The sequence below is a fragment of the Panthera tigris genome, chromosome A1 (genome assembly GCF_018350195.1).
Source record: "Panthera tigris isolate Pti1 chromosome A1, P.tigris_Pti1_mat1.1, whole genome shotgun sequence".
Taxonomy (NCBI): domain Eukaryota; kingdom Metazoa; phylum Chordata; class Mammalia; order Carnivora; family Felidae; genus Panthera; species Panthera tigris.
This window is the reverse complement of record NC_056660.1, coordinates 178,328,623-178,342,583: the sequence shown is the minus strand read 5'-3', so window position 1 is coordinate 178,342,583 and position 13,961 is coordinate 178,328,623. Positions and strand designations below refer to the sequence as shown.

Sequence of the window (13,961 nt, the reverse complement as noted above, 5' to 3'; positions counted from 1 at the left end):
AATTGCAGAGATGGGAAGCCAGGAATCCCAATTTTGATTTATTTCTTAGCAATTGTGTTTTTCAAAGTGTGGATATGTACTACCATATGCAAAATTATTTTCCTTGGCATGAAGGATAATTTTGGGCATGCACAAATAAGCTACAATATCATAGAAGCAGAAGATCATTGTCTTCTAACTCCCTTTCAGTCTTTCTGGTTATGTCAAGGGTTGTATACTTTTGCTGTTTTGTCTTTAATCTTTCTCTATTAATCTCCTCTGATAACAAGGGAGCAGACCTCAGGCTTAAGTTCCTCTTAGAATTTAATTAAAGTGTTTTGTTTTAATAGTATTGATTGGTACACTTACCTTCCATCTATGGCAGACAATACTGATTTTCCATTTGAAATAGCAAATTTTTCATTTAAAAGAATATAAGCAGATTAGAATGCATCTACTTTATAAAAAAAGTAATAGTGCGGGGTGTAAATTATGAGCAGTACATGGTGGGTTTCACATTGGCAAAAATAATGATTAACTTGGAAAATAAATGGTTAAAGCTTGGAGAATATTTGACTCTGCCTTTTAGAATGCTCTCAGCCCTTTGAAGATATATTTGGCTGAAATACTAGTTGCCTTCTTATTCCGATCATGACTTTTTTTTTGAAGTTTGTTTATTTTGAGAGAGAGAGTATGTGCATGCACATGCACATGCATGTGCACAAGTTGGGGAGGGGCAGATAGAGAAGGAGAGAGAATCTCAAGCAGGCTCTGTGCCGTCAGCACAGAGCCCAATGCAGAGCTTGAACTCACAAATGGTGAGATCATGACCTGAGCTGAAACCAAGAGTCAGATGCTTAACCATCTGAGCCACCCCGGTGCCCCACATGTCATACCTTCTTAAGGTAGCAGCCAGAAAAGCAATTATTAAATCTAAAAGGGGAACATAAAAACTACCCATACACCAGAGATGATCTCAGATATGTCCACAATTGTATTACTGGTAGCTTTCCTACAAGCAGAAAAGCTGGATTGGTAGCCAATTTAGTTTCAATATGTAGATAATTTTAAACTCTATGCTGTTGCATTTATTGAGAACAGAAACTGGTTTTATTTTTCAAGGACTGATGATTTAAGATTCTATTTTAGACCTCATTCTTGTCTTATTTTCCCCTTCTAAGAAGTTCTTTAATTTCTCATGATCTTCCTGTTCAACGAGAGGGTGTGAATGAAATAAAAAGGTGGCAAAATGCAATTTATTTTGCACTATTATCACGTTTTAAAGATTAGAACGTATGGAATGAGTGGAACAGGAATGTTAAAGTTATTCATCAAATGGAGGTATAGGTAACTTTCCTTTACCTATAATTTACATATATCAAGTGAATACACAAAAAGAAAGATGCCTTAGGTTATACTATTGGATGATTTTCCTATTATCCTTAACAGCTAATTTTCCAGTGTTGCTTAATTTGTTTACCTATCCCTTGAAGCATCAGTTCCTACTGTAACCATAACTTAGTCCCCCAAATATCCTAGAGCTCTGAAGACCAGTTACTGCTAGTCTGTCATGAGCTTGCCTTTCATAAATATGACACAGAACTTATTCATGTCTCTTTCCTGCTGTGGGCCCCCTTCCATTGACCATCATGGCCTCTTTTTTATTTATTTATTTTTTTTGGAATGTGCTTGCAGTGGAAAATTTATTCCCATTTAGAAGAATCTGGAAAAAAAAAGGATGGGGAGGTGGAGTCAGCTTCTGGTGACTTATGGGCAGTTAGAGTCAAATGTTTGAAAAATGGACTTCTGAATCAGCAGAGATTTTACAGAGTGACTGGTGGAGCTGCATACAGAGAGGTGGAGTGCTGAGATGCCAGGAAATCATGCTACTTCTATTACGTACGGCTAATAAAAAGACTGCACTGCTAAATTCAGGGATAGGAAGGTTAATAATGATACATTCTTTTTTAGTATCAAAGATTAACATGATAACTTGCATATTAAAGTTAATTCAGACACACTGCTAATGGAGGAGGCATACAAAATTAATTTCTACAGCACCTCTTAAATTAGGAGCACTCACTCTTCTCTGGCTCATGCTCTTTGTCCTGGCAAGAACTGCATGCATACTTAGAGGGGGTACACTTCAGTGCGTAGCAGGGCACCTTAGGCCCCTGAGGGATTTGCAGAGCTCTGGGTGTGTTCCCTTCCGTCCTTAATCACTGCCAGTCCTCCTCTGGGTGTTTCCCTGTGGGTTGTTACTTGGCAAGGATTTTTGTTTTAATAGTTAATGAGACAATGGAATTGAGCTGAGATGAGAAGAGGGTGGAAGGTGGGAGAAAGAATGGCAGAGAGGAGGGAATAGCTGCTGTCTCTTCATGCAGGAGACTCTCGAAGTAGAGTGTAGCACAGCATCTTTGGGTAACTGCTGTCTTGAGCCCTGTCAGGGAGCAAGGCTCAACTGAAATAGGAACCCAGGCTGAGATCTGGCACAATATCTCAGGCAATTTGCTTGACTTCGTCAAGCCCCACAGTGTACATCTGTGAAGGGAAACTAAAATTACCTACCTGATAACTAACTATATATATTTAAATGTTAGTGTAATTTACATATAGTGAAATACACAGATCATAGATGTACAGCTCAGTGAATTTTTTACATATGCATCTACCCATGCAATCACCATCCATACAAGATACAACATAATTTTACTACCTAGAAAGTTACATATGGAAATTTAAAAAATAAACAATATTTTTAAAATAATTAAATAAACAAAGGCTTATAATTTTATAGTGCTTACCATGGTCCAGGTGTGCCACTCTAAGTGCTTTATACATATTATTTTATTCTTATGACCTTGTGAAGAGAGGTGCTCTCATTTTCCCCACTTTACAGAGAAGGAAACAAGGATAGAGAGAGACTCCTGCTCTTAATATCCTCTACCGTTCACTCTGTAGCACTCATTGTGTGGCCTGGCACTTAGTGCATCAGAAGAATGAGAATGGAGCCTCCTTCATGGCTGACATTTCTTTCCATCCCTCCTCCTCATAGTCCAATTTATCACTGTGCCTTTTCTTGGGCTAGTAGGCTGTGCGTGATGCTCTAGCAGGAGAGTCCTTGAGGGAAAGGGACAGATTTTAGCTATGTTCCATCCCAGCTTTAACAATCAGGTACACTGGATGTGCTCCAGAAATAGTGATTAACTGTTGTTGCCAGAAAACCCTGCCCTCCAGCTCCTACTTGCTCCCACTTAGTAAAGAGATGGTGTTGACAAATGTATTGGTTAGATCAATACATTTGGGCTGCTTGAGCAAATGGGCAGTTTGGGCTGCTTAACCATCTTTGGGCTTTGTCTAAACCTGTCCTTGTGATGATACAAAATTTTCTAATGAAAATCCCTCATGTTTCCAAGCTCTTTTGAGCTCCCTTGTCCCAACATGTGTCCCCAGCTGTCCTGCTTCAGACCCCAGGTGTTGTTCTTTTCCAATTCCACCTTCACTTTCTCCTGCTCCTCTTCCTCGTCTTCTGTATCTTTCCCCTCCTTTTCCTTCTCTTTCCTTTCCTTTCATCATGGTTGTCATGACCATCACCAAATAAGCTTTAGTAATTTGCTGTCTTTTAAATACACTATAATCGCCCGTTATAAATTCTTTGTGGGAGGCAGCAGTGTTCTATGTATTTTCCATATAGCTGAAGTAATGCTTACCCATTTGTAGAAGATCATTTTCTGACATATTTTTCCAGCTGTCCCCTTGACATCTCCATCTGAATGTCTTACAGGCACTCCAACTCAACATGTCCAAAACTGTATTCATTCTGTTCACGAAAAGCTTTTCTTCTTCCATTATTTTGCCAGTCATTTCGAACTAGCCCTCAAATCTTCCTGTGCCTCATTTTTCACTTTTTAACAAATGTTTATGTATTTTTGAGAGAGAAAGAGTGAGGGGGGAAGGGACAGAGAGAAGGGGGCAGAGGATCTGAAATGGGCTCTGTGCTGCTAGCAGAGAGCCCAATGCAGGGCTCAAACTCACACACCATAAGATCATGACCTGAACCAGAGTTGGACACTTAACCAACTGGGCCCCTCAGGCACCCCTCATTTTTCACTTTCAATCAATCACTAAGGCCTTTGAATCTTTCTTATATATACCTTGAATTTGGTCACTTCTCTCTATCTTTACCACTTACATCCTGGTTCTATATACCTCTATGCCATTTATGATGCTTAATATTTGCTAGGCACTCAATAAATACTTGTTCACATGAAAAATAAATGAAGCTGCCATGTGAGGACAAGTGTGCTATCCTGAGCCCTCCTCCATTTGTTGTTTTGATGTTTTCCATGGGCACTCGACACAATCCAAGGAATTGAAACCATTAGCTTTTCTCAGGTTCTTTTCAGAGTTAAAATTCCACAGTTTGATGTCAAAAGCAACTAAACACCACTAAACTTTAATGAAGAACATTAACATTAACTCAGTATGAAAAATTTCTGTAAGAATTTAGTTCCAGACAAAACTGTGTTTCTCTTACAGAATTAGTTCTCTTCTACCTTAATGGCCAACAAACTAGAACTTGGTTGATTTTCTTTATTGCCCTGATAGTTTATCAGACAAGCGAGGAGCCCCATTTTATGGGCACTTGGAGCCCTTATGTTTGTTAACTTTTACATTGGAATGTCCTCTTCTTTTTGTTTTTTTTCTTCTTTTTGGAGTAAGGTATCATGGGAAGGAGTACATATAACTAATAATAAGTATATCAACATGTCGTGCCCCAAATAAAATACTAGTGTCAGTTTCATAGAAGTACAGTTCAAGGTTCATCAGCAGGGACTGAAGGTAATTGGAAACAGTGCGTTTCATTGTATGTGATTTCTATCCTGTTCCTATCAATTGACAGGTTCTTTTCTTTATTATGCTTGGACTGCCCCAATGGTAAGGACCATATATTGTCCTCCCTTAGTACAGAAAGCTTATTACATGTTGGTGACTGATATTTATTCTGTTTACTTTCTCCTGTCTCACACTTAGCTCAGTTTCCTCTTCGCTGGCCTCAGAGTCCAAACAGGATCTCTTTGATCCTCTCATTAAAATATCCGGCCTAAGTAGGTGATTCATTTCTTAAGTCACTCTTTTGTTTTGGGCCTTCCAGAGGAGGGCTCACATTGGCTCTGTTGCAGGAATGGAGAAAGGAAGCAGGCAGAACCCCTGCCCCCTTAGGGCTGTCTCTGTTCTCCACCTTTTTAGCTGAGTGCTTTTAGGAAAGAAGAACAGGCCAGAGGAGAAATTCTTCCCATTCCCACTTTTATTTAGGGTGGGTAAAAGGCAGTGATTTTCCCTTCTTCTTTGAAGTTTGTTTGCAATTAGTCGGCTTGTTTCAAATATATTACATTTCTCTGTTTTCCCTTTGTAATGAGCAACACTGGAATTTTAACGTGTAGGGCTGTAAATGAGAGGGACCCCACCCTCCTCTCCCCTGGAGCTGTTATGGGGAAGGTAAGAGGAACAGAGATGATTGGAGACAATTACACCACCATTCCATTTTGCTAATGCTTGAATCCAGGAGAATTTTCTCATTTAATTCTCTGAAATGAAGGGCCCCTCTGTTAGCCTTAAAATGTAAACAAGAGGCTTTTAATGTGCGCTTTTCCCAGAAATGGAATGCTGGCTGCTCAATATTGATCCAAAGTATCGCTGTTGGTTTTTGTTCTTCTTGGTATTTGTAAGTTTTATGATGGCAGCGATATAGGATTGCTCACGGGCGGCTTGAGGATTGCGGGTAAGTGGCATTATTATTCTAAGGTGCAAGCAGAAATGTAAAAGGATGTTCAGAAAAAGCATGCCCAAGCTCTCCTTTAGTCTATCCACATACAAAAGGGAACATAAAAATCTGAGGCATATATTCCAATCATTTCAATTTATATCTACCTCTTGGAACGCAGTTCTCCAAGTTTGGTGTTTCAGACAGAAGCACACTTTGTTTGAATGATGCAGGTAATAGCTTTGAATCCATTTTGTTCTGGCATGCCTGGTCCAGGCGTTTTGTCAAGTGTAGATGTCAGCTACAGCTGAAGGAAACTAAAGTTCCAACGTGCTTTGCTTTGGAATTCAAAACTTCTTAGGCATAGCATTAGATCCCCATACCTCATTATACTTAATAACTACAACTGAATGTGTATGATGTTTTATTTGGAGCCTCTTATGAATTAGGCATTTTAATCCCCATTTTTAGAGGAAGGGAGGTAAAATGACCTGTCTGAAGTCACACCGCCTACCAGTAGTAAGCTGGGACTCAGACCTAGGTCTCTGGACCCTAAATCCAGAGTTCTGTCCACTTCCCCACCCTTGCCCCTATGATAGGGTAAAGCCAAGAATGGGAGGGTCTTACTAGAAGAGCCGCTCAAGGGGAGGAGGGAAAGGGGAAGAAACACACATACAGTTCTGCTTCTTAAACACCCCTCCTCCAGCCACCAGCTACTGCCACTTGGTTTCTTCAAGGACAGCACAGAGTAATAAATACTGCACTAATCCAACACTAAATAGCATTCTGATTGTGAGCGTTGGCCTCAATGTAGGCAGACAGGCTCCCTCTCCGAAATCGGCAAACACTTGTTCATTCATCTAACACTTATTAGGATCCTACCGTGTGACAAGCATTGTTCCAGGAACTGTAGGAGACAGGACTTGATTGAGATTAGACATCTCGCTCCAGGCTCTCACTGTCTTCTAGGAACAGGTAGTGAATACTTTGAAGGTCATGACTGCTGTTTGCTAACCAACTGCAGTGAGATGGGTAAGCTCAACCAATTGTTGCTCAATAAATGGTTGGCTGAATTAACAAAATGAAAGTGAATGACTGGACTGAAGGTTAAATCACCGAGTTGATGAATGCTCATTATTGTTTAGGATTCTAGGATCAGAATTTGTTTGTTTTGTTCACCTGGGACCATAACCCTTATTAAAACAAAACAAAACAAAACAACCAACCATTAAACAAACCAGGCAGCCAGGGTTTTGGATTTTCTATTTCAGGCCAGCTTGAGGGAGCTAACAAATTCAAAGGGTGGCTGCCTCATGCTGGCAGGATCTAGGAATTGGGAATAATTGTCTGTACTCATCCACATGTGAAGTTGGAGTGGCACCGGCATTGGGGTCAGACAGGCCTGTGTTGGAATCTTGCCTTGGTTATGGTCACCCTAGCCAAGTGACCGTGGGTAAGCTTCTTGGAGCTCCTATTGTCTCATCTGTAAAATGGGGATAACACAATATACCAGAAGAGGTTTTGAGAAGGACCAAATGAATTCTCAATGTGGTGTCTGGAGTTCACAGGAGGAGGAGTTCAACATAGGTTGCATATCTCATATTTGATATTCCCTTCTCCCATTCCCTTTCATTCTCAACAGATTTCTAGACAAATGGTTTCTACCCTTTCCTAAAACATAGCTGTTATAATGACTCGCATTGCTGAGAAAACTCTGAGTGTATGACCACACATTAGCTCAGAAAGAGTTCCTGGTCAAGAACAGATTGAAATTCATGGAGCCAGGGAATTGCGTGAGTCTCCAGAGGGCCAGGGGCTGGGGGTGAAGGGATTAAGGGATCTGTGTGGCATTGTACAGAAGAAAGGCAGTGGGTCAGGGATGATAAGCCCTGGAGGGGTGTGGGTGGTACTGACTGTTATAATATGTGTCCTAAGTGCTTATAAATTAATTTGAATTCCAGATGTCACCGAATTGGAATCAAATGGGCGCGAGGGATGTAAGACATAGCTCTTTGCAGTCAAAAAGCTAACTTGACTCTTTTCTCCTCCTGCATGAATTTGAAATGGAGCCTATTACTTTGATGGGAATCTTCCTTTACAAACAGCTCCGATTATCCTGTATAGAGGCCACTTGTTTCCACCCTAGGCTTTTTCATTTGCTTCTCCTTCCATTAGCCAGGGTTAGGAGGTGGGTGAGACAGTCTTCTAACAGGCTGAGCTACACTCATCTGGAATGGCATTGCGAATGTAATTGTTCTAAGCATTAGGGACAAATCAAATTTTGGGTCATGACTCAACTGGCCATATCTGCACCTTTATTTTCCTAAAAGCACTTTCTATGGAGCTGGATTATGGTTTAATGAGTGAGCTGGCTGGGAGGAAGCCGGTCAGCAGTGACAGTGAAAATGATCTCGGAAAGTGCAGAGGGGTAAGTGAAAGTGCAGGCACCTGTCAGAACACACCAATTATGCCCTAACAGCTTTCAGAAGGCGTGTTGATAGGCCACTGCTGCACCACTTCACACCATCTGAGAAATGTTGATGGGAATCTTTCATTACTTGCTAGTTGAGGCGATGAAATGGTCTCCATGATTGGGTCCTAACTTGATAAACCCTAAAATGAATCTATTATTCTCTCACGCAGTTGTTCAAAATGCATTCAAAATGCACATCGATATAGCATGTCTAATCCATCAGGAAGACATGTCGACTCTGCCCCAAGTCTCTCTGCTTTTGTCTGACCCTCCTGCCACAAACTGGTCAAGCTTTCATCTTTTCTCCCCATCACTGTTACTGTAAGGAGGCAGGATAGCTTAGCAGATGTGAACATGGGCTCTGGAAGCACATTTCCTAGGTTTAAATCCCAGCTGTGTGATATTAGGCAAGTTACTGAACCTCTCTGAACTTGTTTCCTCATCTACAAAATAGGTATAATGATATACTCTTCACAGAGAGAATGGCTGGTAGATAGTGAGGGCTCAGTGCACATTAGACCTCTTCTTCCCCCCCTCAAAAAGCCTCTTCAGTGTTCTGCCTTCCTCTCTAGGCCCACCCCCAAGCTTCATTAAAAATACAAAACAAAACAAAACAAAACAAAACAAAATGAAACAAAACATGTTTATCTCCACCCAAGAGTCAAACTCTTTACCATGGGCCATCAGGCCTGACGAGACCTGGCCCTAGCCAGAATCTCCAAGTTTGTCCTCTCGTATTATGCTCCCCATATTCTATAATCTGGCCACACTTTGTCCATGTGATTCCTTCAATGTGTTAAGCAGATTTCTACCCCAGGGCCTTCACATGCCCTTTCCTCTGCTTGGAATGCTCTTTCCTGAGATCTTTGCAGGTTTTTCCCTTCTCACCCTCAGGTCTCAGCTCAGGAATCTCCATCTCAGAGAGGCCTGACTGCCTCACGTGGAACGGTCCTCTCCACACACCCAGACTTTCTTTCTCCTGTTACCTAGTTAATTGTCTTACTATCAGATATCTGTATTTGTCATTGCAACATCCACTCCAGGGCACTGTGTCTCCTGTAATCCATGAATATTTATTTTTGCATAAAATAGCTCTGGAAGGACTTTCTCTCCCAACAGCCAGGACCAGCCTCCTTGTGCTGCCCTTAGGCTGTAGGGGCCTATTTGCCCATGCACTGAGGGCATTCATAGTGCCTGTGGCTGTCTGTCCCCAGGGTTGAAATACCCTAGCCGCTTTGCCCCTATGCCCCCCATGGCCCTCTCTGTGTCCAGAGCTCCCTTTCTGTGACACTTAACTGCTTTTGCAGCCTGACTGGCCTCCTTTCCTTCATGGTCCCACTTTTCCACTCCCCTTTCAGCGTTTTCTGGAACTCCTCCTAATAAGTAAGTCACCTTCACCCATACCTCATCTCTTGAGTTTGCTCCTGGAAAATCCAACCTAAGGCAATTATTATCCTCTTGAATTGTTTTTGATACTCCATTAGAATATAATATCCACTAGAACCATGCCTGTTAGCAGTATTTATTTATTATATCTCTCTTTCCCCACTCTTTCTCTCTTCCTCTCCCCCCTGCCCCCCCCCGCCCATATATACTCAAAGACATAAATAGATTACATATAGACTATCAGAGCTTACAAAGTATATTTATAATCAGTGTGACATTTTGGGGCACAAACATACATCCTCTTAAAAATTCCAGCTGTTATATATCAATCTACCCTTCCTCCCATCACTGTTTCTGAATGGCAAATGTCAACTTATTACAGGGCATTTTCTTATAGGTTTGGTGCAATGTCATGTTTTATGTTAAATATAAGAGATATGTGGTAGAAGCAATAGCTTGGAATGAACTTCCAGTGAGTATCTACAATAAAGTTCTGGAAGTACATTTATTCTTTAGCATTCACCCCTCTAAGATACCTAAAGAGACTTTTTACAGGTGCTGGATTCTGAAATCTCTAAATAGGCTGTTTGTTTAGCTGGGAGACATATTTTGGCCCTCAAGGTTCATAAAGTAAAGATGTACATCATGGCAGATGCAGGCTGGAGGGGGAGTGAGTGATGATTCTGGATATTGTAATTAGGTGTGCTTTCAGGGAGGTAAGGAAAGTGAATCATGAGTTGCTGCTGAAGAATGCGTTGGGGGAAAATGCTAGTAGAGTTGTAAAAGGCTTGTAACCTGATCGGGAGTATGAAGTTTGTGGGTAGCTATTGATTTCCCGGTGGGTGGAATTACTTTTCTTTGTGACACACTGGCTGGAGGAGGAAGGTTATGAGAGCAAATTGCTATCTGTCAGACTGGAGCTGTGTGTGGAGGTCCCCCTTTATGTCCAACTGACCTAACCATGTGGCCTCTGACATCTGTGAACGCTCCTCGGACAAACAGAAGCACCAAGCCAAGTGCGTACCACTCAGCCTCGCCCAGGGAGAATTTTGGCTTTCAATTAGGCATCTACTCTGTTTGCCAAAAGGGCTGTGGGGAGGACAGGGCAAGGCGTGACAACCGCACGGTCCTCACCCTTCCCCAAGAGGGTTGAGCTGAGCTGAATTCACCTTTCGGTCAATAGGAACTTGGTTAAAGCAGAATGAGTTTCACCTTAAAGCCTGTAAAATATTGAACAGGGTTGAAGAGTCGATTAACCTGTGTTGGTGACAAAGTAAGGGGCTGGCTGTGTGTGGAGTGGAACTCTGAGTGAAGGCTGCCATAGGCAGGCTTGGACACGGGGCAACCATGCTGAGGATGTGACTGAGTCCCTGAAAAGACACCTTGCTTGTGTTTAACCCTCTCCCTCTGGTCAGAGCGGGACTCCTGAGTGTTCCCACATCTCCCCATTCCATTGGCAGAATGGGGATGCATCTGGGCTCAAATATCAGCCAACAAATCCCTAGTGGGGAGGTATGGTGCCAGTCCCGTCTTCATAAATTTCGTGAAGGTTCTTCCTCAGTCCATGCCCACTTTGGGGCTTCTCTTTATGGACATTGTCTTACATGCAAAGGCCTCTGCTGATCCTCTCTCAGTTCTGGGATGAGGTGCATGCAGATTGGTGTGGGGCTGGTGCTGAACTGGCACCTCTCAGAAAACCTTGTGGTGTACCCTAGCAACTGGAGACTTGAATTTAGAATGTAGGATAATCACACCATTTGTTTTTATCTTCTCACTGGAAGGAGGATCTCACTGCTCATCCCATTACACAGACAATGACCAGATAGTATGGCAAACAGTTAAGACAGAAGTCTGAGTACTACAGGATCCCAGAAGACAGTCAGCCAAGTCATATTTGAGTGTCAGGAATGTTGTCCTTGGAATTTGGCATCTAAGTTAAGACCTAGAAGGCAAGAAAAAGTCAGGTAAAGATGGGTGGGATAAAAGCATTCTGGGCAAAGAAAATAATGTGCAAAAACTGAGAAGCAGGAGAGGGAGAGACCACGTCAGGAACAATGTGCAAGGTGGACAGTGGGCGGATAAGGAAGGGTTAGGTAACAAAGGGCCTTCAGCTATGCCAAAGAGTTCACAAAACTCACCCTGAGGACAATTGGAAACCAATGACGAACTTTAAGCAGGGAGACCTATGGTCAGGCTTGAGTTTGGGGGAAGTTCCTGCTACTGAGATTGGAAATAGGAAGATGGGTTTGGGATTGGAATAGAGGGTAGAGAAGGCTGGCTTGCGGGTGGATAGATATGATTTCATGATGGATTGATGTTGGGTTCATAGAGAGGAGGCAAGTTTGTTTGGTTGACTGTGTGACTAAGGTGTCTCCACTCTGAGACAGAGCAGAGAAGGAGTGGACCTATAAGGAAGATGGGGAGTTCACATGTGGTTCTTAGTCATGCTTCCCTCTAGAGCTGGAGCTGGGGCTGTGGTCACAGATGTAGTTTTGGCCTGATGCATCTCAAGATAGTTTTCCAAAGTGGGCTAAGAATCTCCATTTCATTCTTTCCATGGCACTAATATTGCAGAGTAGGAGGCGAGGAAAAGGACCTTCTTATTTAAAGTATCCCTGAGTCATGAAATTATTGCAAAAGAATATCACACTTCAAGAGAGTTATAGATTCAGGTAGTAGCACCTTCCATAGGACAAAACTTTCTCCAAGAAGGAAGAAACCAGAGCCCAGAAACACTGCTTTGTCCTCTCTGTCATCACTTCAATAAAAGAAAGCACCTTCCTGTGAAAATACAGAGTTGAATAGCTCTGCAGGTTCCTAAGTGCTGGTCCAATTACAATTTGGACTTGTTTCCAGATGGGAGATCTCCCAGTCTTTATTAGGTATCAGGTACCCAGGGTGGGTATGCAAGTCTCTGATACTCATTGGCTCTGCCTGTAAAGATTGATTTCAGGCTCTGCAACATTTGTCTTTTAAAAATACTTGGATTTGTTTGCTTGACAATTTAGAAATGCTGCTTCCTGAAGCTTTACAGACTAATATAATTTCACAGCTCCAATTACAAACGAGAAAAATTATTTCATCTCAAAACAGAGGAGCCAGACGTTTCTGAGAAATCATGGTTAATGAGAAGACAAAGTACTTTCTGAAAAACAGACCATGTTATTAATGGCCTCCTCAGCTAAAATTTTGCTGACTCTCAGCACCAGGAGGCTTTGTCTCATGGGGATGCTGTTTTTGATAATCTGTAAAGTAGGTGACTTTCAGATTGATAAACCACTGCTTCTGCTGGGGACTGGTCTGCAGCTCCCACAACATCAGCAGTGGTTTGTAAACATTGCAAACATGTCCAGTGTCTTTCCCCCTACCAAATATATCCTTCTGCCTGCCGCTTCCTCTGAATGTGTATTTTGTGGGAATCATAGACTTCTGGATGGGAACTTAACAACCATTTAGTTCACCCCTTCATCTGATTCTTTGAATACCTTCTCATCACCCCTGTCCATAGACAGCTACCTACTACTTAAATACTTGTAGGGATGGGGCGGTCACTATCAGAACTTCCAATGAGAGTTTACTATTTTAGTTCAATTTGAAGTAGAATTTAAAGTCTGGTGACTTCCCAAGGAGATATTCATTAATATCTAAAATCTCCCAACTGGCATTTTCCCTTGGATTCATATCTTTGTAATGGGGTCTGAGTTATCAACTAGAACACCAACAGAATGAACATTTAAGGTAAAACCTGACCTTCATTACTTCACAGCTCTGTTGTGTGAATACTCCTAACAGCTTGCCACTCCCAGGAGGTGAAGGCACTGGGTTTTGTCTTGTTTACTTATGTCTGCCTCTTATTTATGTTGGCTCTGTAGCTGCATATATACACATACAGTTCTTTTATACACATATGTATGGAATAAAAGAACTGGGTTCCTCTGGGGAGCGGGTGTTGGGGGAGGGACTGGAATTGTGAATGATGTTCTAAGGAAACCTGAACCTAATCTTTAACACTTAAATTTTTTACAAGGAAAATATATTCATGAATTGTTTATTTAGTGAAAAATTATCAAAAGGAAAGAAAGAAAGAAAGAAAGAAAGAAAGAAAGAAAGAAAGAAAGAAAGAAAGAAAACTAAAGAAGGAGGATGCTCAAATGCTTCTGAATGTCCTTCATTCCAGAATGCCGGGACATTCTGCTTCCTGTCATCACCAAAGAACTGAAGGAGCTGCTGGAGCAGAGGGATGAGATGCAACACCAGGTCCAGGAGAAGAAGTACTGTGTCGAATTACTCAACAGCATTTTGGAGGTCCTCAGCTGTCAGGATGCGGTGAGTCCTCATGATGATGTAGACGTCCTGGAC

The 13,961-nt window shown here is 41.9% G+C and overlaps 1 protein-coding gene across 2 annotated transcripts in view; it reads left to right on the top strand.

Moving 5' to 3' along the window:
• Nucleotides 1–13,961, top strand: part of DOCK2 (dedicator of cytokinesis 2) — a 417,345-nt gene that overhangs the window by 141,487 nt on the left and 261,897 nt on the right. For both annotated transcript variants that reach the window (XM_007077642.3, XM_042992600.1), the window contains exon 26: nt 13,780–13,928. In XM_007077642.3, the coding sequence (XP_007077704.1) occupies nt 13,780–13,928 (149 nt within the window). The remainder of the gene's footprint in view (nt 1–13,779; nt 13,929–13,961) is intronic.